The sequence below is a fragment of the Apiospora hydei genome (assembly GCF_038363865.1).
Source record: "Apiospora hydei strain CBS 114990 chromosome Unknown utg000004l_segment0_segment0, whole genome shotgun sequence".
Taxonomy (NCBI): domain Eukaryota; kingdom Fungi; phylum Ascomycota; class Sordariomycetes; order Amphisphaeriales; family Apiosporaceae; genus Apiospora; species Apiospora hydei.
Genome location: NW_027117363.1, coordinates 6,607,851 through 6,632,024, shown reverse-complemented (window position 1 = coordinate 6,632,024; position 24,174 = coordinate 6,607,851). Strand labels below are relative to the sequence as shown.

Here is a 24,174-nt window from a genome sequence, read left to right as displayed (position 1 = left end):
ATGTCTAGGACAAGCAGGAAAACACCACGCGAGAATTTCTTCTTTCTTGCCGGATTTCTGAGACAAAGTATGCCTACTAGTAACCACCACCAGTACCTCCTCCTCCCCCTCCGCCGGCCCCCACAGGCTATCAAACCGGCAGGGCAGATAGATGATAGAAACACAGAAAGCGACCATGTGACCACCCAACATCACCAACTGCAATTACAACACAATAACATCAGGGTCTTCCGGCCCACACAGGAAGAGAGACATGATATGACATGGCATCTGGTACGGCGCAACGGCAAGAAAAGAAAGTGATGTCAAATCTAGATTCTATTACAGAAGACATGACATGTTATTTGCGGGGGACGGGCTGGGACCTAAAACAACCAGGACGGGCGCCTGCAGGGAGACCCGTACGCTAGACTTTTGCTCCCCATGCTGACCAGCATCTTGACCTGTCGTGTCTCGCTCGCGCGAGGATGCCGCAGCGTGTCATCCCCGGAGAAAGAGAGGGGAGGGGGGGAAAGGCTGACACACGCATACATACATACATACATACATACATACATACATGCTGTGCGTTGTGTGCGTGGGATGACGATGTAAATGTAGGATACCGCGACATGGGATGATAGACATCTTCGCCGTGCTACTTTACCTGCAGTCACTGCTTACTGCTTTTACCAGCCAACAAGACCTGCCTGGACCGATCGAAACGGATCTGCCAGACAGCCAGCTCGCCCCCTTTTAACTTTCCATTCGCTCGTCATTGGGGGTCAGCGTTGTGGAGAGGTCGCGACACCTCGGAAAGGAGGCGAAGGACGTGGCGCGTACATGACCCGCGAATAGGAGAGCATTTAAACTATATCTTGCCCATCAAGCGGTCAGGAATCATTTTGACCTCATTGTGCGCCCAGTGATCTGATGTGTGTGTTCTGCTGTGTTGCCGTCGCTGTGCGATACGGAACAAAAGGGGCGTTAGGTATGGACTTTCGCCACAACTGACGCTCTCAGTCTCGAACGGTTACCGAAACCGTCGACGGTCATGTTATCTCGCTGATTTGGATACATCAATCTAAGGGGGTCGCCCTATCACAGCTTATACATGCTGGAAGAACCTAGTCCCGGTCAACTGGATCGACAACCAACCCGGCCAGTGGCTGGCAATCCTGCGACCAGCATCATGCAACATCTACATATGCCGAAGAGGCCCAAGTGCTGGGCCCAAGTCAAACGACAGCATGACATGCCCACGTTAATGATAAGAACAAAAAAAGTCCCGAGGCGTTGCGTTGTTTGTTCCAATATTCCTTCCCTTCAGGAACGGCGGCTATGCTGAGTATCATGGAAAGACAAGCCTCTGCCGCGCAGCAACTCGAAACGATGCGGCGCGGCGTCTAACAATCAACCGTCTGGTCCATCTTTGCTCCACTTGCATGGACCGAGGCTTATCATGTTGTTGTTATTGTTGTTGTTATGCCGTTGCTATTTCGAGAAATCCTGCTTTTCAGGCCATGTCTCTCGTTTGGATAAGATTGCTGCTTGATTGGCCAATCCCTGCTTGCTTTTACCCAGGCCTTGTTGGCACGCCTCATATCAAACGTAGTGTAGGCGGGCTAGTCGCTCGAAGGGGAAGAAGAAAAAGAAAAGAAAAAAGAATACACTGCCACGGTTTGTCATGGCATGCGCCGTTGAGGCTGAATGTTTCAGGAATCTCGGAGTTTTAGCCAAGTAAAGTAGGCAGCTAAGCCATAGGCATGGATATTGGAATTGATTCATCACGTACGTTCCTTGTCAACTAGCTACTAATCAAGCCAAGACGCGCAACCCATGCAAGTGACGCAAGTACATACTTGCGTAGGTCGGTTGGAAGATCAAAGAAGATGCCAGTGTATCAGGCGGAGCGGTTCGTTTGCTTACCCAGAAGAACCCTGCCTTGTCAATGATGGTAGGTTCTTTCTCCATTTTAGAACAAGACCGTGACAGCGCCGTTAGTAGGGCCTCCCTTCCTTCGGACCATCAGCAAACACAGTCAGAAGGGCAGGAGGAAGACGCGGAGTAATCCTCGAATGCATATCATGATGTTGCCACTGGGGCAATGCACTCCCACGCACCCCATACTCGGGCCAGGGAGAAGCGCCGCTACCATCATCCGAGTCAGCTTAGGAATGCGGATGAGGCCCAGAAAGATGTCATCGTGATGCGGCCGGGAGCCCCTCGCGTACTTTGGATAGAGTGCGACTGGCTGTATAATATCACCAAGAGATCCTGGTTGACGATGACTCCATCCAACATGCAGATCACCTAGCGGCATGATTACGCTGAGGATTGCCAGCCAAGAAGCAGTCCTGGGAGATCTTGGGTTGATTTACTCAGCTTAAAATCAATCACTGTACTGGCGCTTTGCACTCGCCAAGGTCATCCAGAATAGCATCATATGCGAACTCAAAGGGACAACCTTTAGCTGCTGGTCAGCGGAAATCGTTGATATAATGCCAAAGTACGTGTAGGAGTGCAGCAGGACGCCTGTGAATCATACATTCTGTCACTTTATTTGATATTTTTGAAGCGAGGCTTTCCATGAATGGGTGTCTGCTTCTAAGTCGGGCTATCGAATGTACTCGGCTTGATCCAGAATAGCCGTCTAACACAGATTGTATGTACTTAGTTTATTTCAATGTGCGATAGGCCAATGGACGTCGATCTCCGAGTCTAAGTGTGTTGTTCCGAGGCGCCCTTGTCCGGCTGCCTATCTCACCGGCATGACCATTTTGGTCGTGAAGAAAGGATGTTTCAGTGCCTCTAGAGGTGTAATCCTCTTGTCCGGATTAAGCGTCAAACATCGTTCCAGCAGGTCGACAAATTGGTTGAGCTCTCGAGACTCAACATCGCTCATGCCACCAGAGGCAGCCATGAGGCGCGTGCGCAGATCCCGGGTCGGCTTCACGATGGCCATGGTGCGCACAGTAGTCTGGAGAAACCGGAGTTAGCGTCGTATACTCAATATAGTCAATGTTGATGAAACCACGAAACAAGGAACATGACATGAGCTCCAACTATTACAAGCCACATCATAGGTCCGCTCTATCCAACGACTTGCTCACGCTCAGCTCAAGCGCCGGAATAGTTGTGTAGCTTGCAGAGGATGCTGACGGTTCCGATGGAGGCCGCATGGCCTGAAAAGACCGACTATGCAAGATGCTCGGGGGAACATCCATGGGACTGGGAAGCCACCCCGGATCTACTCCAGTGGGCTAGCGTTTCGGCCGGCATCCACCCGAACGGTCGGTGCAACCACAGCTTGGCGCTTATTCGCAGCCGCAGAGGATCGCTCCAGATCCCCACCGCCGAGAAACAGCGCCTGTATAAATAGAAAATACAGGGATCATACTCATGATATGCTGACAGTTGGTGTTGGGACAGGACAACAGGAGCAAAATTAAGAAATGACAAGACCAATAAGAAACGACGTACCTTCCCAAGCGTCTTATCGTGCTCGACGCTAACAAAGTTGCCCATGTCGTCAAAGTGCAGATGTGACAATTGGCCGCGTTTGAACAGCTTGGCGCTGAACTTGCCTCGGATCTCCATGATCGCTTTGAGCATCTGGTTGTTGCTGTCGCCAGTGAACAGAATCTTGCCCGTGTAGAGCTCGTACAGGGTGCAGCCGATGGACCACATGTCGACAGAGTAGTCGTATGGCATTCCCAGGATAATCTCGGGCGCTCGGTAGAAGCGACTGACCAGATAAGGGGTAATCTCGTTGTGTGCAGTCGCGGCATCTGATCGGTCAATAGCTGTACCCAAGTCACAAATCTTGAGAACGTTGCGAGACTCGTTGACCTGTACACAGTTAGTCGGAAATCTGACGTTGTGGAGGCTCGGTAAACTTACCAGGATATTGTCGGGCTTGATGTCCGCGTGGATGATGGTGCACTTCCGCATGTGCGCCAGAGCAACAAACATCTGATGAGCGTAGGCCCTCGTCGCCGGCAGGTTGATGCCCACGTTGTTGCCAAACTTCCTCAGGACTTCTCGCAAATTCAGACTGAGGTTCTCAAAAGCGAGACATAGATGGCCCTTGTGTTCGAAATGGCGCTCAAACTTTACGATATGCTTCCGGTTCTCAGGATCAGCCTCATTGAGCTTTTCCAAAATGGCGATTTCGACATAACCTCCCTTCCTGAGCGCATCGTTGTTTCGCATCATCTTGATGGCAACCGAATTCTTGGTTGTGATATCGATGGCCCGCGCCACTCCGGAAAACATTCCCTTGCCCAGAGTCGACTGAACTTGGTAGCGACCGTTCATAATCTCTCCGATCCGAATCTTGTAGTAGCCGTCTTTATCGTCACCTTCGAGTATCCCTCCTTGGCTTGGCTCCGCTAGAGTTGCGGGAAGTTTACGATCATCTGCAGACACATCTGGCTGAGCATCAGGTTTAGGGGCAACAAACTTGTCCTCGTCGAAATCTTCGGCAAACATATCAAGGTCATCATCATCATCGTCACCTGAAGCTTGCGCAGGAGGAGCTTGTGGTTCTTCCTTGGGCGCGATCTCCGCCTTTTCTTCAGGTGGCAAGACCTCGCCATGAGGTCCAATATTGCCATTGCGAAGTTCGTCCCTCATTTCGTCCTCTCTCATGTCTGCCGTTGGGTCGTAGTCTGCAGCCGAAGGACCATCGTCTTCGATATCTCGTGTCTTGCCATGGGTGTTGATGAGGTCCTGGTCAGTAGCGATATCCAGCGCAGCGGGCGACATTCCCTCTTGCATTGCGCGACCTGGCGAGGCGGGAGACGACATGACTGTATGCCGATTAGTAGGCGCTCGCATCTGTAGAACGGACCTGGGCTTACCTGAGCGCGGAGTATTGGGTTCTGTCACCAGAGGCGTACTAGACTGTGTATGAGCTGGAGAAGCAGCAGAGGCTTGTACAGCCTGTACCAGCATGGGGTTAGGCCCGCTCGTCTTAGCAAGAAGCTCTGCACGTCGACGGCGCCGCCGCTCGAGCTCCTCTTCCTCGTCAAGAATGGGCTCGGCAGGTTCCTCTTCAGGGCCATTCGCAGCTTGCGAGGCCGAGGCCTTGGCAGATTCATCATCGTCCGGGTGCCCTTTAGCAGATTTAGTATCATGTTTGGAAGTACTAGTAGTTTCTACCGAAGTAGCCCGCTCGGACATGACACCGTTCTGAACATGCCTTGGGGAGCCCTGATGACCATACTTGTTGCTCCTGCCGTTCTCTAGCGGTCGACTGAACCTGTCGCCGTCCCGGCGCGTACGGTCGTCTCTATCTCTTCCGCCACGGGGCGGTCGGTATGGTGATCTGGTGCGGTTTCGTGGCCGTTTTTCAGGATAACTGTCTCGATCCCTGCTGCGATCGCGACGTCGATCTCTAACTCTTGGACGGTCGCTGTCATCATATCGTAAACCAGCTGCAGCAGATCGGTGTGGCGGGCGGTCATCGTCGTCGTAGGACAGGTGGGGAGCGACGGGCATCGTCGCGTTCATCTTCATAGTGGACTCCGGAAGCGTCGAGGATCCGTGTTTACGCGCCCGTATGATTGGCTGTCGCGCTCGTTCCGGGAGCGTTTGTAGCCTCGTGGGGAGCGGCTGCGCCCGCTGTTGTGTCTCGAACCGTCTCCATGATCAGGCGATCTTGATCTCGAATATCTGGCTCGATTTCTGTCCTGACGGTCAACACCAATCCCATCAATCTGAGGCAGTGAAGTTGCCTTGGAGTTCCCCACACCGTTCTCCAGGATCTCACCCTCGTCAGAGCTAGCTGGGCTACCCATGATCAAGGTCGATCTGCTCTCTTTGTGACCAGGTCAGCTCAAAGAGCGGCTCAGTGAAAGGCTATAAGGCTCGTGTTGAGTCCTTCCCTGCCTGATAAGACAGAAGAAACAGTGTCAGCCAGAGGTACAAATAGATATCGAGGCGCAGAAAATGAGCCGAACCGGGAAGTCTCTTCTCAGCTCCTTCTCATCACGGCGCGAATGCTGCGCACGCAGGTAGCGTCGGAAGTATCGACACGAGCGAGTTCCGGAGCGAGTTGCTCGTCTGGCAGAGTGCTTGCTTTCTTGCTTGCTTGCTCGAAGAACTTGAGCTGTTAAAAATGGGTAGATGAGCCAAAGAAAAAAAGCAACTGGAAGATTTGACGAGTTGTCGTTCGCAGTAGTATAATAGTTAGGTATGTAATGGAAACGTCAGTTCCGAGGCTGAACTGAACTCAACGGAACCGTGGAAGTGACGAAGGCATTCAATTAAAGTGACCACAGCTGCTGCTGCCGCCATCCATGCTTGCTTTGCCATTGGACCCTACCGGGGAGCCGAGCCTCAGAGCCTCTTGGGTCCCCAATCAAGGGCAGCCAGCAACGTTCCAGCCCCACCTGTTGGTGCCCAGCCAGCACGCCAGCACGCCAACACGCCAGGTGGGCTGCTGGAGAATGGAGAACGGAATTACAAGGTGCCGTGCCTCCGCGGCTATCCCCATCCCAGGCGTCTTACTGCCTCAGGCCCAACTAATCTTATCGGCAGCACCCACCATGGTCCCATGAGTCGCCTGAGAGCCGAGACTTTGGGGGTTCTTGAGTCTTTAGGCGCTGATGGACTGGCCAAAGGACCCTTTTTCCTAGTGGAATTTGCCCCGCGGTCTGCAACTTTTAATAGCAATGCGATTTATTTTCTGACCGACCGTGAAAGCCTTTCCCAGGACATTGCCATTCAAGATACCCAACAAGTGCACTTCAAACCGAAGGCACTTTGCCCACCGCGTTCCAGTTTTCTTCCACTTCCTTCCTCCCACTTGACATTTCCTGCTCCCTTCACCATCATGGGTGGCGCAAACAGAGAAGGTACGTTTGGACGATCTGGAATAATACCCTCCATGATCATCAACATTCCGCAACAAACGTTCGCCTGCTGACATGGCTTGTTGCATCCAGGTGGCAAGGTCAAGCCCTTGAAGGCTCCCAAGAAGGTCGCGAAGGACCTTGACGACGAGGACAAGGCTTTCCAGGAGAAGCAGCGAGCTGGTTCGTATTACTCTACCGTGCCCCTTTTATTGATTCGTTCGCGACAGTCTTGTTCTGACCGGAGTGTTGTTTGCAGATGCCAAGGCACGCGCCGAGATGGCTGCTAAGGCGAAAGGAAAGGGTCCTCTGAACGCCGGCACCCAGGGCATCAAGAAGAGCGGCAAGAAATAGATGACGAGCTACATACATGCGACGCGGCGGACCACGACCAACCTCGCATCACGGGTATGATATTGCCAACATAGGCGGCGGTGCATGAGTGACGAGAGATAGAGTCCGGTCTGCTGCGATCTGCGTATGCTAGATACCTCACGCGACACGACTGAATTACATCTATACACGATCGCACGTTTCGGGGGCGTTAGTATACATGCTCTTTGCTGAATCAATTATACCCACACAAATTTGAACCATGCCAAACTGTGCCTCGTGCTGGCTTGTTCCTCTGCATTCATACATTCACTCGCTGCCTCTCCAAATCACGGTCGCTGTATGTGACCTTTGTTTAGGTATGTGATTTGACTAAGTACATAGTTTACTAGAGAATGCCATCTCATAACAGCGGCTGTAATATTTACCCCTTCTGCAGGTGGTGGATGTGGACATATGCCATATTCGAAATCTTCTTCCGATATTCAATCGGCTGCTAGCAGCCAAGTGACGAATGCGGCCTCGGCGCAAAAATTCATGGGAATGGTTACCTTGCCTTTTTTAACATGTGCTTCTAACAACAAAAAATCCCAGACGTTTTTCCCAACAGAAAAGGAACCACAGTAAATCCCGCGCCGGCTAGGCCGACTGACACGTAATAGTGGGCTGTTCCGACGACGACAAGACCATTGAAGAAATCGTCAGAGGAAGTTATAAGTCTGTATAGGTGTGTCGTCTACTTGTGCAATCGAGTTTACGAGGAGAAACCAAGTCTATACCGAGCAACAGACGGCTTGGCCCAACACCGCGTTATTAAAGTTCCCCTTGCCAAAGTATCAAATCAATGTCCGCCACTAAGAAGGCAACCGGCCGGGAGCCACAGTTCCCGGCGGCATCCTCCCAGAACCAGAACCACCACCAGCACGCAACCATGGGAGGAGGAAGCGAGAAAACCCTTCGCCAGCGCGGCCGCGCCGCCTCGGCCTCGCTGGCCTCGACGGCCAAGAACGTCGAGGTCCAGGTCGAGCAGGCGCTGCGGCGGCTGGTGCACTGGGACGATCTGCCGGCGTGGCGGCGCGACAACCAGTTCCTGCTGCGCGGGTACCGGCCGGACAGCGGCAGCTACCTGGGCTCGCTCTCGTCGCTCTTCTACGTGCACAACGAGAGCGTCAACATCTGGACGCACCTGCTGGGCTGCGGCGCCTTCGCTACCGGCGGCGGCCTGGCCCTCTACCACGGCTTCGACGCGCTCGTGGCGCCGCGGTACGCCTCGGCGAGCCGCAGCGATGTGCTGGTCTTCGGCTGCTTCTTCGCCGGCGCCGTCGCCTGCCTCGGCATGAGCGCCACCTTCCACACCGTCATGAACCACAGCCCGGACGTCGCCAAGTGGGGCAACAAGCTCGACTACTCGGGCATCGTCTTCCTCATTGTCGGCAGTTATGTCCCCGCGCTCTACTACGGGCTGTTCTGCCTGCCGGAGCTGTTGATGGTCTATATGTACGGGGTAAGTCGTTCCGATCAACGCCCCATTTCCTGCTGCTGGCCTCCTTGCTAATATCAATACTCTGTAAAGATCTTTGCGCTCGGCGCAGGCTGTGGGATAGTGAGTTGGGTCGAATTCTTCAGGACTCCAGCTTGGAGGCCGTATCGAACCATGATGTTCGTAGGCCTTGGTGTATCCGGCGTGCTTCCCATCTGCCACGCTCTAACAACCTACGGCTACAAGGGCCTCGACCAGCGCATGGGTCTGAGCTGGGTCTTGCTGGAAGGTTTCTTATACATCTTCGGCGCATTCCTCTATGCTGTAAGTGCTACTCCCTTTCTAGTCGCTATCACCACCAAATCACCCTCCCAAAGTCGAGTTGGCGCTAAAAAGAAAACTTTAGGTACGGTGGCCGGAGAGAAGCTTCCCCGAGAAATTCGACATCTGGGGCAGTTCGCACCAGTTATTCCATATCCTCATTTTGTTCGCTGCTTTGTCACATTTGATTGGCATGGCGAAGGCGTTTGATTATCACCATACCATCTTAGGTGCCCAGTGTTAGTTACCACTCAGCACTCGGCACTGTTAGATTCCACCAAAGAACTACAGAGACTATTATAGAGTTAGAGATAGACAGAACAAGAGGCGAGGAAGACATAGATCGAACTGGTACATTCATCAAGTTCCTGGCATCGAGCTGATTCTAAGATTATCTGCTGTTGACTGCCGTCCATCCACCGCCACCACCCATCATGTTGGGGTCATCAGTTCCTTCATCGCCGAGAATTTCACCTTCCCCGGAGTCGTCCTCTGCATCTTCTATATCCTCGTCCGGCTGGAAGTCTTGTCCTATGTCCAGGCCCGGGTCCTGTTCGGCGTCTCCGCCCGCAGGTGGACGCCGATCCGACCGCATATCAACTCCCCAGATCCATGATCCTAACCAACCCGGAGCCCATCGCCGCAGCGGCCCACCAGCTGAAGTCAAGATTCGGGTTCCAGCATACTGAAGTGATGCGACTCAGGGGTGCGTAGACAGCTATCTCACCCGAAGGCACTGCAGCGTCTATTTGGTCCTCGGCCCGGCTTGCCTCCTCGTTCTCTGCAGGGGCATTGTCCTGGGTGGTGGATTTATCCTTGCTGCGACCCTTCTTCTTGGCGGACGCAGCCTTGGCCTTCTTTCGGTTCTTCGCTTGCTCAATCTGCGTTTGTCTCATCTTCAACCCCCGGCTGGCTTTCGGATGGCCGTTGTGCAATGGGCGGAATCCGTGCAGAATTCGGCAGACGCCTCGTGGGGCCGCCTGCTCATCTTCACCGTTGGTGGGATCCGCTGCAGTGGGTATTTCCTGGAACTCATGCTGGAAGAGCTTCAGCTTGTGGGAAGCTTTGCGGTAGAAAGTGACCTTGCGAAATATGTTGACAACCCATAGTGAACCATCTGAGGAGCCGACCAGAACGTAAGGGTGACATGCTCCCACAGCGAGGCACGTGGGCTGACCATCTAAGGAGAGCACAAGCCGGGCTTGGGGGAACACGCGGGCTGACATAAAGGAGATGCAGCCGCTGGCAGGAAAAGCAGAAGGCCACACACCGACGAAACCCCGCATGTGCTCACACCAGGTAAGCAGGTTCGGTTGAAAGTCGATTATGAGATTTGGATTATAGACCATTTCTCCATTGGGTTTACTCAAGTCCGTGATGGTAGCCACGCCGCCCACTGGCAATGTCGCAATGACGAACGGATGAGAAGGATAACTGGAGGTGATGTCCATCACAGGGCTCGAATGAACAGGATGACGCTGAAGGATTCTGCATGGAAAGATAGACCACACTACCACGGAGCCATCCGTAAGACCGGTTGCGATGCGGTTGGTGTTAATCCAAGTGAAGCAGGAAACCTCTACGCCCTGTTCGTTCCTTATCTCCATGAGGGCAAGAGGCTCTTGGATCTCCTCTGAAAGGGGGTCAGTGACGACTCGTCGGAGAGTTTAGCGAAAGAACTTACCATATGTTGCTTTGCTGCCCTGCAGCTGAGGCTTCCGTACTTCAATCACCCTCAGCCTGCCGTCATTACAAAGAACTGCGAGCAAGCTAATGTGATCATCGACAGGCAGCGGGACCGGACACCATTGCATACGTACGACGCGACCCCAATCAAAGCACAGCGCTGTTGCAAGCCTCGGCGGGGCTCTGGATGGACGCGTTGTACCCCTTTCTGTCTTTTCGACTTGAATCTGCCATATCTGGACACTTCCTTGCTTCAAGGTAGACTCCTCGGGGCCTCTTCCGGTGTGTTATAATAGGCTTGGTCGCTAAATGGTATGATTGACATCGCCAGGAGTTGATCGCCTTGTCTCTTGAGAGGCGCCCATCCCATGGCCGTAACAATGCCTCCGACATCCAATAGGAAACCCCCTTGCTCAATGCCATCTTCAGGTGGGTCATCTTCAACGGGCAATGAGTTCGTCGCAAGCGTGATGGATTGCCCTTGTTGGGTTTTGTATTCTTTAAGGGCATCGAAGGGGCCAAGTAGTGAAACCAGGGGGTTCACCGCCTGAGGAAGGTACCAACGTAAAGCGGTGCTGTCTGGCAGCAAAGTAGATTTCTGGCCACCAGCACGACTGGATAGGTGGCGAATGTACCATTGGAGAAAACTATTCTCCTGTTCTTCGGGGAAGCTAGCGGGCATCCAGGGGTTTCGAGCAGTGCTCAGCTGCTCGGAAGACAGAAGTCTGGGTGGAAGAAGCTCATGTCTGGCCCACATAGACAAGTAAACATCGATCACTTTCTGGTATTCGGTTCTATCGTCAAACCAGTACTGGCATAGCTCGGGGAAGCGAGACCATCGAGTTACCGGTCCTACGTAGGCTCGCGTCCACCTGGAGGCAGGGTCGGAAGGATAGGGCTGGACTTCTCCTGGTGGCCTCTCCGTCTCAGATTCGCGCAGCTTGCTCTTAGCCACAGTTCTGCGGGATCTGATTCTCACACTCCCGGGTTCATGTGACGGTGCATTGTCGGACTCCGATGTTGGATCTGGCTCTACAACATCATCGTCGTCGTCTTCAGCGCCAGGTGCGTTGACGAAGGCGTCATTAGAGTCCTCGTCGGCAACCTTTGCTACCCCATCGGCTTCATCGTCCGAGGAACCTAGACTAGGAATGTAATCTGAGGTTCGGAAGCGTTTCTGCTTGTTAGTCGCACGAAGTCTCATGTTGAACTTCAGCTGTGATCCATCCCCTTGGGGTGGATTGGTGATGCTAGATCTGCGGTTCGCGAGCGCGACTGCAGCGTCTCGCTTTCGGAACAAGGCGACGTCACGTTGCCGCAATGCTCATACTACGGACTCCTCATGTGTCGCAAGCAATCCTCGAGGACATGATACGACGTGGTGGCCTGTTGTTGTTTGGAGCGAAGTGAGGCAAAGTAAGTGGTTCGTTCATTCAATCAAGGCGGATGCTGATTTTGGTTGATGCAGCGCAGATGTGGGAAAAGCGGGACCAATCCAGACCAAAATCGCCGTCCAATTCACCATCACTGCCCTTCATCGGAGATACAAATGCAAAGTTATTAGTAAACTATTTGTATAGGTATCGAGTGCGGGATTCAATGCTCATTACACATGGCATTCGTAGAGCGAGAAGTAAACCTGGCTCGTCGTTTTGATGAATTACTTACGCGCCGCGATTTGCTTCACTACCAATGGCCATCGATGCTTAACGCCTAACAATTAAATACATCTAACATAGACAGTATACTTCCTCACTCTCATCGTCTCATAGATTCTCTCTGTGCACGACTGTCGCCTCATCGTGCTTCTTGTCAAACCCTGCCTCCTCGTCCTTGGCCATCTGGACTGTCTGGTCCTGGACATCATGACGGACCTTGTCTTCTTCAGTCGGATAAGCGTGGCGCCACATGGTCCAGATAGAATTCTGGAACAGGTCGTCCATCGACTCTATGGATCTTCCTTTGAATTCCGGGAACTATTCCAAACCTTGCATGTCAGCATTGTTAACTCTACAAATAATAAATCCGAGTCAATCGAGTTTTCGGTTAGACTTACGCAAAAGAAGATGAAGACGCAGCCAATGTAAGTCAGTATGGCATATAGGAGAAAGGTGCCCCATCCGAGCTTCGTCATCATGATGGGCGTGGCCTTGGTGATGCCGTAGTCCACGATCCAGTTGATGAAGAAACAGCAAGACATCGAGAAGGATCGGATCCTAGCGGGGAATATCTCCGCGGCGGTGATATAAGGTGCAACACTGTGGCCGAATGACCTGTTCACATTCTTGTAAGCAGTCGTCTCTATGTATAACAAGTATCGTAGGCAGAGATCAACATACCAACCAAACGCATATATGTAAATCCAGATGATACCAACGATACCGCCAGCAGGAGTTCCGCCTGTAGAGTCGGGCTTGGCGAATTTCACGTAAAGAGCAATGTATAGCATTGCGGTAGCCTGGAGGGTGGCACCAATCTGTACAAATAGCGTCGGCACATCTGCAACCATCAAGGAATCAGACAGGACGCAAGCCTTACCAGCAGTGGCTTTCTCCTGCCCACTCGATCGACTATGACCGTCACATACACGATGGTCGTAGCGAGTTTTACGAGCCCGTAGACGCCAGTGGTCAGCAAAGAGAGCGAGCCTGCCTTCACGCCAATCATTTGGAAGATCTCGGGCGCAAAGTAGTTGAGGCTGTCGGTGCCCGTGAACTTATGGAAGACGAAGAGCGTCGTGGCAAGGAAGAAGCGGCGGGTGTTGGAGCGAATGGTGAATATATCCTTTATGACGACCCAGTAATTCGTGCCTGGAGGCGAGTGATTCATTAGTCATCCATCAGTGTATAGACGAGGGATTGGTCGGCCTACCTTTGGTGAGCTCTTGTTCTGCGTCGACCTGTGCGCAGATCTCGCTGTACTCTTGGTGGACATATGGATGATCTGCCGGGAGATTCCGCAGCTTGCACAGATTCTTGAGGCCAAGCTCTCGCTTGCCTCGCGATATCAAGCCTCTCGGGGTATCGATGACAACTGTATCATCTCGAGTTAGTACCAGCGACCGTCCAAGTCTTTACTCGAGAACTCACAAAACATCGTCAGGAACATGCATCCTCCTGGGATGATCTGGATGGCGAGTGCCAGCTTCCACTGCAGGTCACTGGAAGAAGGCCAAAGCGAGATGCCATAATTGACCCAAAATGCCAGGCTATACGACAAGGTTAGTATATATTGAAGGCAGTAGTGGTATGTTGTACTTGCCAGAGAGACAGGACAATGCAGAGGTTATATGACGTTGTTAAACTTCCGCGGACACTCTTCGGTGAGTTTTCTCCCAGGTACTGTGGCGCCAACATACTGGTGGCCCCTACAGCCAAGCCAGCAATCAGCCTTCCGGCGTAGAACACACCAAGATGGGCAATTTCCTAGGAATTGGAATATCAGTTAAGTGCTATATATACCCCAGGATCCCAGTCTGGTAAGAGATGGAGCAGTACAAGTAATGGTGTTTGGATGTAGGAGGGATATGAAGTGTTCAGCCCATCTACTACACAATAACAGTCATGTAAACATCGTTCTTACCTGCATTGTAGCACCTATGAGAAATAGAAACCCATACAGGATCATGCTCTTCTTTCGGCCTAGGAAGTCGGCACAAGGCGCAGCCAGCAGAGCGCCAGCAGATCCTCCCGCCGCCACTAGTTTATCGAGTTAGGGGTTTGTTTTTGATTCGGGGGTCGAGGGTAAGGCAATTTACACATGGCCGCTATGTTTCCAGCTTTTGTGACAGATCAGTATGATGGATTTCGAATAGTTCCATTTGGGGCTTCTTACCTCGCTCGTCTGCGTCTGCCTTGCTCATGACGTCAAGGCCAAATGCATGTTTGAAACCTATAGCTTGGGGGTCAGCAATTCCTCTAGAGAATAGGCTCAAGTAAGGCCCGCGTAAGGGACGCCGTGATCATTGGGGGTCGTATACTGCTAGATAGCAGTTTGATACCTGGCTTTTCGTCGACAGGTCACGAATTTTGCTTGATAGAGGAGATAGTGGCTTACTCTTGAGGGTCAGGACCCCTCCAATGTTCCCCTGATCGAAGCCGTAGGCACAACCAGCAAAGGCGACGGACGTAGTCAGGTAGAATATCTTCCAGTTGAAGATCTCCCTAGGATCGGACCGCCACTCAGGGCTGGCCCAGATTGAAGTGCCACCACCCATATTGAAAGATTTGGCCTGTGGCTCCTGGTGAAAAGCCTACTACTGAATATTCTCGAGGCGAGAGAAAACAGGAAGACGCTGAGAAGTTACCAGATCAGAGAGATATGTAGAGCCGTATTATACAAGCTATGGGCCCTGATGGTACAGGCATGAACTGTTGGCGAACCTAGATGCCCCTTGGCGCACCCCCTTGTAGATGTCCGGTGCGGGATCTTCTCCCAGATGACTGCTCGAGCTCAATCCCCCATATTTTCCCCGGTTTACCCCAGACTATGTTGCCGTGATTTCAATACCGGTGGACATACACCTTGTGGGGACAACTGGAAAGCTTGTGTTGCAACGTGTGGGACTTCATTTTCGGCCGACTAGACCACTGCTTGCATCGGAGAGAATACCGAGATCTGCATGGTCATGCAAGCCGGGTTCTTCCCCGCATATACCAGAACAGCTGACTCGCACAACAAAACGGGGTTGGTGAGGGGCCTTCGGAGAGAATGCAGATACCGGTGACGCTTCTGGCTGGGGACGACGTGGTTTATACCATCTAAGCTATAATAGCTCTGTGAGTTCGAGACTTTTGGTTGGTTCAGCTCAAACGTCCAAGGGAATGCAAATACTAGTGATACTAGTGTGCTTCTCGGAAAGCTATAGTATTTTGCTTCAGGAATTACAACCTCGAAAGGCCTTCCGGTATCGAGAGAACTCCAACCAATATGGGTACGCCATTGATGCCCAGATCCAAGCCCGGCATTGGACGAGTAGACAGCATAGAAGCGGCGACAGTGCAATGCCATGCATCTAACCTACTCGAACTGCCAGACAAAACACTTCTCTGTGTCTGGTTTGGAGGGACTCAAGAAGGTTGTTCCGACATATCCATTTATCAATCTCGCCTGCAGCCCGGTTCACCTTCGTGGGCATCCCCGAAAAAGATCTCGTCAGATGAGGGTCGAAGCTGCCAGAATCCTATCTTATTCCGTAACCCAACAACAGAAACCGTGTGGCTCTTCCACACTGCACAGCCCGCAGGCAATCAAAACGAGGCGGTCATTCTAGCGCGGACATCAAAGGACGGAGCGCAGACATGGTCCGGATCATTCGAGCCTTTTCCAGGCAAGAAGGGCGCATTCGTCCGCCAGCCGCTTGTCGTGCTCTCTGACGGAACCTGGGTTCTTCCCATCTTCTACTGCCGGGTGCCGCCGGGCTTCCGCTGGATTGGCAGCGATGACGTGTCGGCGGTCATGTCTACCAAAGATGGCGGCAAAACCTGGTCGGAGAACAGCGTGCCTGGATCGACCGGATGTGTCCACATGAACATTGTGGCTCTGCCCAAAACGCAGTCCTATGTCGCATTCTTCCGGAGTCGCTGGGCCGACCACATTTACCGTTCAACGTCCAAGGACGGACTCGACTGGACGCCTCCGACAAAGACGACGCTCCCGAATCCCAACTCGGGGATCTGCGCGGCAGCCCTTCCTAATGGCTCCCTGGTCATCGTGTTCAACGACTCGAGCGCCTCGGCAGACATGCAGCGCAGAGAGGGACTCTACGACGATATCACCCCGGCTGATGACACCAGGGTGAACCAGCCAGAGGTCGATGGCAAGACAGCCATCTGGGGGACTCCACGAAAAGCGCTCTCGGTTGGTCTATCCGAGGATGCAGGCAAGACGTGGCAGTATCGGGTGCTCGAAGATGGTGATGGGTTCTGCATGACCAACAACTCCCTGGAACGATCCAATAGGGAGTTGAGCTATCCTAGCATATTTGTCGAAAGGGAAGCCGCTGGGAGGAGCGTCCATGTTGCTTTTACGTATCATCGACAGAACATCAAATATGTCCATGTAGAAGACGTAGAGGCGTTCGTCCGGGGAGGTTAGTCTTTGGGCCGCCTGGTCAAACAGGCAAAGTACAATAAAAGCCGCACTTATTGTGTACACCTTTCCGATGTAATAGGCTGGCTTATGTGGTTTTCATAGAACGCGTCTGACCTCAGTTGGAGTTTCTTGTCCTTGCACAAGTGCGCTGACTTTGAGCAGGCAGGGGCGATGGTCAGTTTCTCCGCATCCCCCACCCTCGCAGCTGCCGTAACCGAAAACCCTGAACCTGGCTCTGCCCCAGACTCTGGAAACCAAACCCCGCGTTAATCTTGGGGTACCGTGGGCGAGGAGGAGGGCCTGCGACAACGGGGATCGCCTAAAGCCTTGCGACTTTCTTTCCTCATACTACCCAGCCATAGCATATCAAGTGGTTTTTATGAACCCTACCTGACCTAGACTATTGATTCCCCAAGGCTGCATCATGAGAGAGCCATGTCGAAGCGCTCTTGGTAACAAGCAAACCACGAGAGCTCTGGGATGGAAGCCGACGGCTTAGGCCACTCTCCACTCTCCCTGTTCGGCACCGTACAGCCATCACCGCCGCCACAGAACGGCAATGGATCTATCCCGGCTTCACGGGCTACAGAACAACACAATGGCAACAACGATGGCGCCACAAATCATATCCCCACCATCTCCCGCAAGATCAAAGGTACTCATTCCTTGACTGAACGCATACGCTATTGACTTGGCTGACATTTTGTTGAAGCATGCGCTTCCTGCAGAAAGCACAAGGTACCGTAGAAACGATAGTATTCCAACCTAGAAATCTCCCAACTAATCAATCTTAGATCAAATGTGTGATGGACCAGAACCAAAAGCGATGTAGGAGATGCACTGAGAAGAACCTGGTACTACTAACAAAATCTAAAACTTGCAAATGGGGTTTCACATCAGTGCTGATAATCGTCATCAGGGTTGTGTACTCAATAAGAGTCTTCAAACGTTGATTAGCGAAAGATCACAGCAAGTATATACCAAATCGGTATGCTACTCTCGACAGCTAACCGTGAGCCTAGGACCAACGAAGCAATGGTCCAGGACCTTGAGATGATGCATTCCGGGCTGCAGCGAGTTCTAAAATCAATGAACCTTCCTTCACTTGAGCCACTCCAGAGTACGAGGCAAATGTTACAGGCACAACCCTCCGAGGAACCTCACGAGGTTGGTCCGTCATGCGACAACTCTCCACGTTTATCTCCCACAGATATCAACGATCTCCCTAAAGTGCCGATACACTCGGTCTATCATTTAACCAAATTAAGCGCCCTTCGGTCACCGGACGATGCCGACGCCAGTCACACGAATCAGCAGCTTGTCATAGACGACTTCATCTCCAAGGGGCAGCTGCCTCTGGAAGATGCTGAACGGCTATTCCACCTCTACATGAACCATCTCGACCATTTCATGTATGGAATCGGTGGTCGCCACCAAACCCTTGATGGACTACGCCGAAGCTCTCGGATCCTCGCAGCCTGCATATACACGGTGGCGGCTCTGCACGACCCCCAGAGCAATTCGATATACGGAGTGTGCAGCAAAGAGTTCAGACGACTGGTTGCCAGCCCCATGTTCCAACGCCAGATCGATAGAGACTGTCTGCGAGCCCTTAGCATCGGCGCTTACTGGCTGTCAGACATAAGTTGGATCCTCTCAGGTCACGCTATCAGACGCGCATCTGAATTCAACATATCAGGTCTCTATCGACGCGTAGTCTCAGAAGGCAACCCTGACACTCTGGACTACATACGCATCTGGTATATTCTGTACATCTCCGATCAGCATCTTTCCACGCTCTTCGGCCGACCTCCGGTGATTCGAGACGATCTCACTGTGCAGGGATGGGAAGAATTCATCGGGTGTCCAGCAACTAATGAAGAAGACAACCGCCTGGCCAGCCAAGTATCCTTACTAAACATCCTTCACAGCATCCGCGAGCTTTTCGGGCCTGACAATGGAGAGCCTATCTCCAAGGTCTATGTGATGCAGATCTCTGGCTTCTCGAGACAGCTGGATCAATGGCTGGCCAGATGGTCAGCGGCCATTATACGTACGTAAAACTATTGCCTCTTGTCAATTGGTATAAGCTGACTCTGAACAGAGCATCACGAGAGAATCGGGGGTTTCCCAAGGAAGGGTGCTCTTCTTCACTATCACTACGCCAAGCTCATTTTGTATTCACACGTCTTCCGGGGGCTACACGATTCATCAATACCAGCACATTTTCTGGATGCAGCAACATCGGCAGTAGCTGCGGCGACGAACACAGTGAACGTACTGATCTCAGATCCAGAGATCCAACCAGCTTTGGTGGGACTCCTTCGTACATGCATTCCATGACTGGTTACGCGTGTATGTTTCTTGCGAAACTAGCTACGGCCCATGGGGATCAGCTCATCGAGAAAGGAATGGTAGTCGACTTGACCTCGCGATTAGCGGCGCTCTATCGATCAACTTCGGTCGGTAAATTTCATCTCATGAATTTAATGGCAGACGGTTTAGACAAAGTGATCGTGGCGCTCCAGAATAGCCTGGTAGCCACCGATCGATCAGAACCGAGCTCGATAGATGCCGGCACGCACAACTTTCCACCAGCCGCTGCCGTTGATGACATCTTCTCGGACATAGACTCAAGCTTCGTTATAGATTACAATGTCACCATGGGTGCCTCTCATCTAATGTATCTGGGCGGAGGCTCCTCGGTATTCGACACGGCTGATCTCAGCCCGACCTTTTTCTGAACAACAACTCGGGAATAGGCTCGACGACACCCTGCATTCTTTCAGACGTAAAGTGCATATCAATGTTTCAGACTATCAGCAAAAGCTCTTATCGTGTCCAGCAAAGCCACATCTGGCTTCATACCAAGCTCTTTGGCATAGCTCGTGTCGAAATTGGCCGGCCAAGATTCCACGATTCCAAACACTTTAGGATCCGGGGACTCGTCGATGAGGCTAGTTGCTTCAACCCCTCCCACGGCTTCCAAAGCGTCGAGCATTTCCTGGACAGTCACCCTAATTCCCGGGAGATTCATAGACCTAGTGATGCCAAATGCAGAATTATTCACATCTTTCACGAGCACAAGATTCTTGACAACTGTCTCGGGGCTGCAGACCCACAACTCCAAATCCCGCGGCACCGGAAGTACGCTTCGTTGCCCCTTCAAAGGCTCGCGGATGATGCCGCTGGTAAATGAGCTTGCCGCAGCAGATGGTGCGCCCGGTCGTACGATGACTGTTGGTAGCCGCACAATGCGCCCATCGAGCAGCCGCTTCCAAGAGAGGTTGTTCAAGTAGGTTTCTACCATCAACTTCTGGGATCCATAGTTCGACATCGGAATGGGACAAGTCATCTCGGTGATCACTTCGCTGGGTGACGCCGGCCCGTACACTGCGAGGGAGCTTGTGAAGATAGTGACGACTCCGGGGTTGTGCTTCTTTAAGTGGTCTAAGATGGCTCTGTCGAAATTCTGTCAGAATGCCCTCGCCCGAGTGTATCACCCGAGGAGATAACCGACTTACCGGTGGCTATCCCAATTGAGCTTCCAGCCCAGTTCCATCTGGGCTTCTGCAGCCCCGGACATGAGGCCATGGAGAAGATAGACGGCAGTGAACTTCGTGGAAAGTAAGGAGGAAATGGCTTGTGTGTCGGTCAGGTCGCTTTTGGCGGCAGTGATGCGGCTTGCATGTTGCGATGAGGCGGAAGGAATGGGAGGCTCAATGGCATCAGTCAGAGTCAATTGAAGTTCGGCTGATGACCCAAGTAGGGCTGTTGTCAGGAGTTGACCGATAAATCCAGCTGTGGTCAGTCAGCGATGAAAAGGGGCATTCATAAGGACAAGTCAACTGTACTTGCCAGCTCCGGTGACGAGAATGTGTTGTTTGGACATATGTGCAGTATACGCCGAGAGACTTGTCAGACTGAGCGAGAGATGGTCCTGTATGGATATTGAAAACATATGCCAAGATCAATCCTACATTCGGTGAATACTGCGGTATCCAAACGGAGCGACGGCGACAAGCATGACCACGGTCATGAACTCGGCGTGAGTCAATCCCCGAGATGATACAATACCCCGAGTACCCCGCGCTTACTACGCTGCGAGAGAACATCGACTGCGGATCCGACTTGCCAAAACGGGACTGAGGATGCTGTCTTGGCCAATCAGAACAGTCCTCTAGTATCACGGAGAGAAAGCCGATGTACAGATATGCATACCCCAAACCCCCAGCTCCAAAATTGACCTGCCGGTACGTATCGCAGCTTCATATGTAGCACGCATTACTGGTTGGAGAGGACTTTCCCCATGGCCATCGCGGATTCAATCGATTCTGATATGTTCTAAAACCAAAGTATTGCGTATACCGGCACCAGAGCCGTTGCGTTACTCATAACAAGACTCAGACAATTGCACATTGTCATTGTGCTTCTGGCATTATCTATCTAATTCAATCATGGAGTATACTCGGTACGTTGCCAGACTGCCCATTACACTTATTGCTGGTTTTCGCATTCCTTCGGCCTCCTAATGTTGTTCAAACAGCTTAGGGAGCAGCGGGCTCAAGGTCTCAAAGATCATACTCGGGTGCATGACCTTCGGATCCTCAACATGGGAAGGTAGTCCCTGGGTATTGGATGAAGAGGAGAGCCTTCAGGTGATCAAGGCGGCATACGACCATGGCATCAACACATGGGTGAGTGAGTGTGAATGACGGACTAGCCTCCTTTACCACCCGAAGATTTGCAGTGTTTTGTACTCCGACCTCTGCTTACATGGACGGGTCGTTTGCGCGGCGCTTCAGGACACGGCGGATACATACAGCAACGGAAAAAGCGAGGTCATCGTCGGAAAGGCGTTGAAGAAGTTCAACATCCCCCGCAGCAAAGTGGTCATCATGACCAAGATCTTCAACCCGGTCATGGATGACGACTCGCGGCCTGCGTCGGTAAACGACGGCCCGCTGGTGAACCAGATGGGTCTGAGCCGAAAACATATCTTCGAAGCGGTCGACAGGTGCCTCGAGCGGCTGCAAACCGACTATATCGGTAAGTTCGTTCGTTTGTTCGTTCCGTAGTAAAAGCTCGCTGCTGATACCGATATATCATCAGACGTCCTCCAGCTCCACCGCCTGGACCGCGAAACGACGCCCGAGGAGATCATGCGCGCCCTGCACGAGGTCGTCCAGTCGGGCAAGGTGCGCTACCTGGGCGCCTCGTCCATGTACGCCTGGGAGTTCGCGCGGCTGCAGTACACGGCGCGCCTTCGCGGCTGGACCGAGTTCGTCAGCATGCAGCCCTTCTACAACCTGCTGTACCGCGAGGAGGAGCGCGAGATGCTGCCCTTCTGCCGCGCCACGGGCGTGGGCGTCGTCCCCTGGAGCCCGCTGGCGCGCGGCATGCTGGCCAAGCCCCGGTCCTCGTCGGCTGCTGCCGGCGCCGGTAGCGAGGGTAAAGGTAGTGTGCGCAGCCAGTCGGACGTCAAGACCAAGAAGTGGTTCGCCGACGCCAATCTCGAGATCGTCGACGCCGTCGAGAAGGTCGCCAGGGACAGGGGCATTAGTATGCCCCTGGTTGCGACGGCGTGGGTCCTGCGCCAGGGCTGCTGGCCCATCGTCGGGCTCAGTAGCGAGAAGCGGATCAAGGAGACCATCGAGGCCCTCCAGGTCCAGCTCACGGACGAGGAGTGCAGGTTCCTCGAAGCAGGGTACCGGGCGCGAAATATCGAGGGTATGTGAAATTCAGATTGATTAGGTAGGTATTTAGCACTTTGGATAGATTTCCAGGGATACAAGAACCGAAGACAGCGCAATACAATACCTTTCTTGGACCGAGTTGTTGTTGGCGCAGCCGTGCATTTTCAGTGGTACGTCTGAGCTACGCTTGACTTTCTAAGGGGCTTTTTGTTCGTACATATGTCTCTGTACAGCTCATTTCTATCGAATACGATCATATCCTGCTGAATACTAGGGATCCCGTCCGCTCTCCCATATATAAGCAGCAGAGAGCCGAATTAGTACTAGGGTCGGTGACGACCTGGGAATCCTCGGTGTTGTATGTTTTGTTTTTGTTTTTGCTGGTTCTAGCCTTTCACCATGTGGGAGAGCGGACACGCCAACCTTTTGCCAAGGGTCTCATATCATTGTTATGGTTATGGCGGCATGTACATAGAGTTGGGCTTTTCTCTAAACTGCGCCTTAATTCGTATTGACTCAAAAACCTTTCGCGGCCGCCGCTGGAGCAGCTTGTGACACATCTCTGTCTGATGCCAACCCTATATTTGATGAACGAATCTGTTGCGCACCAGGAGACAGCCCATATTTCCGATTGGTCCCGCCATACTTAATCACAGGCTGGGACACGGCCCTTTATATCTCGAGATTGTTGGTTCGATCCTGTCTTACTGTACGAGTCTTGAAGCTCTGGTACTATTTGTTATTTACTTTGGACAAGAGTTTAGATTCCAGGCTCTGCTCGGTCTGTGGTTATGGGGTGTATGGATAACCTATTGCATTGATTTACACATTTTGATGAGTCCTATTGTGACGTTCATGGATCCCTTTACATTGCCAGGACTGAGGAAGGTGAAGCTGGTGTCGGGGCCGCGTATATATTGATGACGTGCAGAGGCTTCAATCTCGTTCGCTTTACGAGACTGGCTGCGGCGACGCCAAGTGCGAGCCGTTGCGACTTCGGCTTATCATAGGAGGTAATAACCATAGTGTCGTAACTATAGGTTGTCCGAGGTGATTCCGTATCTGCGATTTGTCCGGTCAAATATGGAATTTGTACTACCTCGCTTGCCACATCCAACGTCAGCGTTTGGGGCGGGAAGTGATGACCATCTGCACTGTAAATCTCTACGCTTACAGACCCATGTATAAAGGAACATGCGAATTACTGCATTTCCATGCATTGTCCTTCGATAAGTTGCCTACATCATGCGACAAGCACCCACGCTTCTCTATCATCCCCGACGGATCTCTCCTATGCATGGTACGACAACATACGACTCTAATTCATCTACTGAACTACGAGGACGGTCCGTAGCACTGCTGTTTTCCCTTAGATGATACTGTTATCCCCATTCCGAGGGATCCGAGGGATCCGGTGATCCATCGTTACACAAGCCAGCGACGGACGCGGTCGCATATATTGCGTTCCCCGGTTTTGCCAGGTCGGGACATTCGGTACTGCGATGGATCCTGTGAGGCATAGCCGTACCCGAAATAGTGAGATCCAGTCTTTACATATGTAATCCGAGCACCCCGACGATATAAATGTTTCGAAGAGAGTCTTTGAAGTAGAAGTACCGCGTACCAGAGACCTCGGTTCATGTCAGCTCAACATCAGATCTGACAACCTCGGTGGCGCCTCACTCTGACGCTTAGTCTAGCTGGGACTTGATTGGACCTTTGGTCG

The 24,174-nt window shown here is 52.4% G+C and overlaps 8 protein-coding genes across 8 annotated transcripts; 4 read left to right on the top strand and 4 right to left on the bottom strand.

Moving 5' to 3' along the window:
- Positions 1-2,596: 2,596 nt before the first annotated feature.
- PG997_004612 (serine/threonine protein kinase- PRP4 pre-messenger RNA processing 4) lies at positions 2,597-5,484 on the bottom strand (the record flags this gene model as incomplete). The annotated part of the gene is made up of 5 exons (XM_066808927.1): positions 2,597-2,632; positions 2,747-2,959; positions 3,463-3,831; positions 3,883-4,793; positions 4,845-5,484. 5 exons carry the CDS (start codon positions 5,482-5,484, stop codon positions 2,597-2,599), a joined length of 2,169 nt encoding a protein of 722 aa, XP_066672545.1.
- Positions 5,485-6,820: 1,336 nt separating this feature from the next.
- Positions 6,821-7,193, top strand: PG997_004611 (uncharacterized protein; the record flags this gene model as incomplete). Its single annotated transcript, XM_066808926.1, has 3 exons — positions 6,821-6,842; positions 6,933-7,022; positions 7,099-7,193. 3 exons carry the CDS (start codon positions 6,821-6,823, stop codon positions 7,191-7,193), a joined length of 207 nt encoding a protein of 68 aa, XP_066672544.1.
- Positions 7,194-8,016: 823 nt separating this feature from the next.
- On the top strand, positions 8,017-9,217 carry PG997_004610 (hemolysin III family channel protein; the record flags this gene model as incomplete). Its single annotated transcript, XM_066808925.1, has 3 exons — positions 8,017-8,676; positions 8,746-8,976; positions 9,059-9,217. The coding sequence occupies 3 exons, from the start codon at positions 8,017-8,019 to the stop codon at positions 9,215-9,217; spliced, it is 1,050 nt and encodes a 349-aa protein (XP_066672543.1).
- A 147-nt stretch (positions 9,218-9,364) lies between these two features.
- PG997_004609 (uncharacterized protein) lies at positions 9,365-11,863 on the bottom strand (the record flags this gene model as incomplete). Its single annotated transcript, XM_066808924.1, has 4 exons — positions 9,365-9,490; positions 9,597-10,606; positions 10,658-10,935; positions 10,983-11,863. 4 exons carry the CDS (start codon positions 11,861-11,863, stop codon positions 9,365-9,367), a joined length of 2,295 nt encoding a protein of 764 aa, XP_066672542.1.
- A 562-nt stretch (positions 11,864-12,425) lies between these two features.
- On the bottom strand, positions 12,426-14,875 carry PG997_004608 (uncharacterized protein; the record flags this gene model as incomplete). The annotated part of the gene is made up of 9 exons (XM_066808923.1): positions 12,426-12,635; positions 12,716-13,135; positions 13,198-13,469; positions 13,531-13,692; positions 13,749-13,867; positions 13,930-14,084; positions 14,242-14,357; positions 14,494-14,550; positions 14,716-14,875. The coding sequence occupies 9 exons, from the start codon at positions 14,873-14,875 to the stop codon at positions 12,426-12,428; spliced, it is 1,671 nt and encodes a 556-aa protein (XP_066672541.1).
- A 713-nt stretch (positions 14,876-15,588) lies between these two features.
- PG997_004607 (uncharacterized protein) lies at positions 15,589-19,496 on the top strand (the record flags this gene model as incomplete). Its single annotated transcript, XM_066808922.1, has 5 exons — positions 15,589-16,750; positions 17,213-17,407; positions 17,759-18,805; positions 18,857-18,929; positions 18,992-19,496. The coding sequence occupies 5 exons, from the start codon at positions 15,589-15,591 to the stop codon at positions 19,494-19,496; spliced, it is 2,982 nt and encodes a 993-aa protein (XP_066672540.1).
- A 59-nt stretch (positions 19,497-19,555) lies between these two features.
- On the bottom strand, positions 19,556-20,644 carry PG997_004606 (NAD(P)-binding protein; the record flags this gene model as incomplete). Its single annotated transcript, XM_066808921.1, has 3 exons — positions 19,556-20,213; positions 20,277-20,553; positions 20,602-20,644. 3 exons carry the CDS (start codon positions 20,642-20,644, stop codon positions 19,556-19,558), a joined length of 978 nt encoding a protein of 325 aa, XP_066672539.1.
- A 565-nt stretch (positions 20,645-21,209) lies between these two features.
- PG997_004605 (Versiconal hemiacetal acetate reductase) lies at positions 21,210-22,490 on the top strand (the record flags this gene model as incomplete). Its single annotated transcript, XM_066808920.1, has 4 exons — positions 21,210-21,223; positions 21,299-21,449; positions 21,495-21,801; positions 21,865-22,490. 4 exons carry the CDS (start codon positions 21,210-21,212, stop codon positions 22,488-22,490), a joined length of 1,098 nt encoding a protein of 365 aa, XP_066672538.1.
- Positions 22,491-24,174: the final 1,684 nt, after the last annotated feature.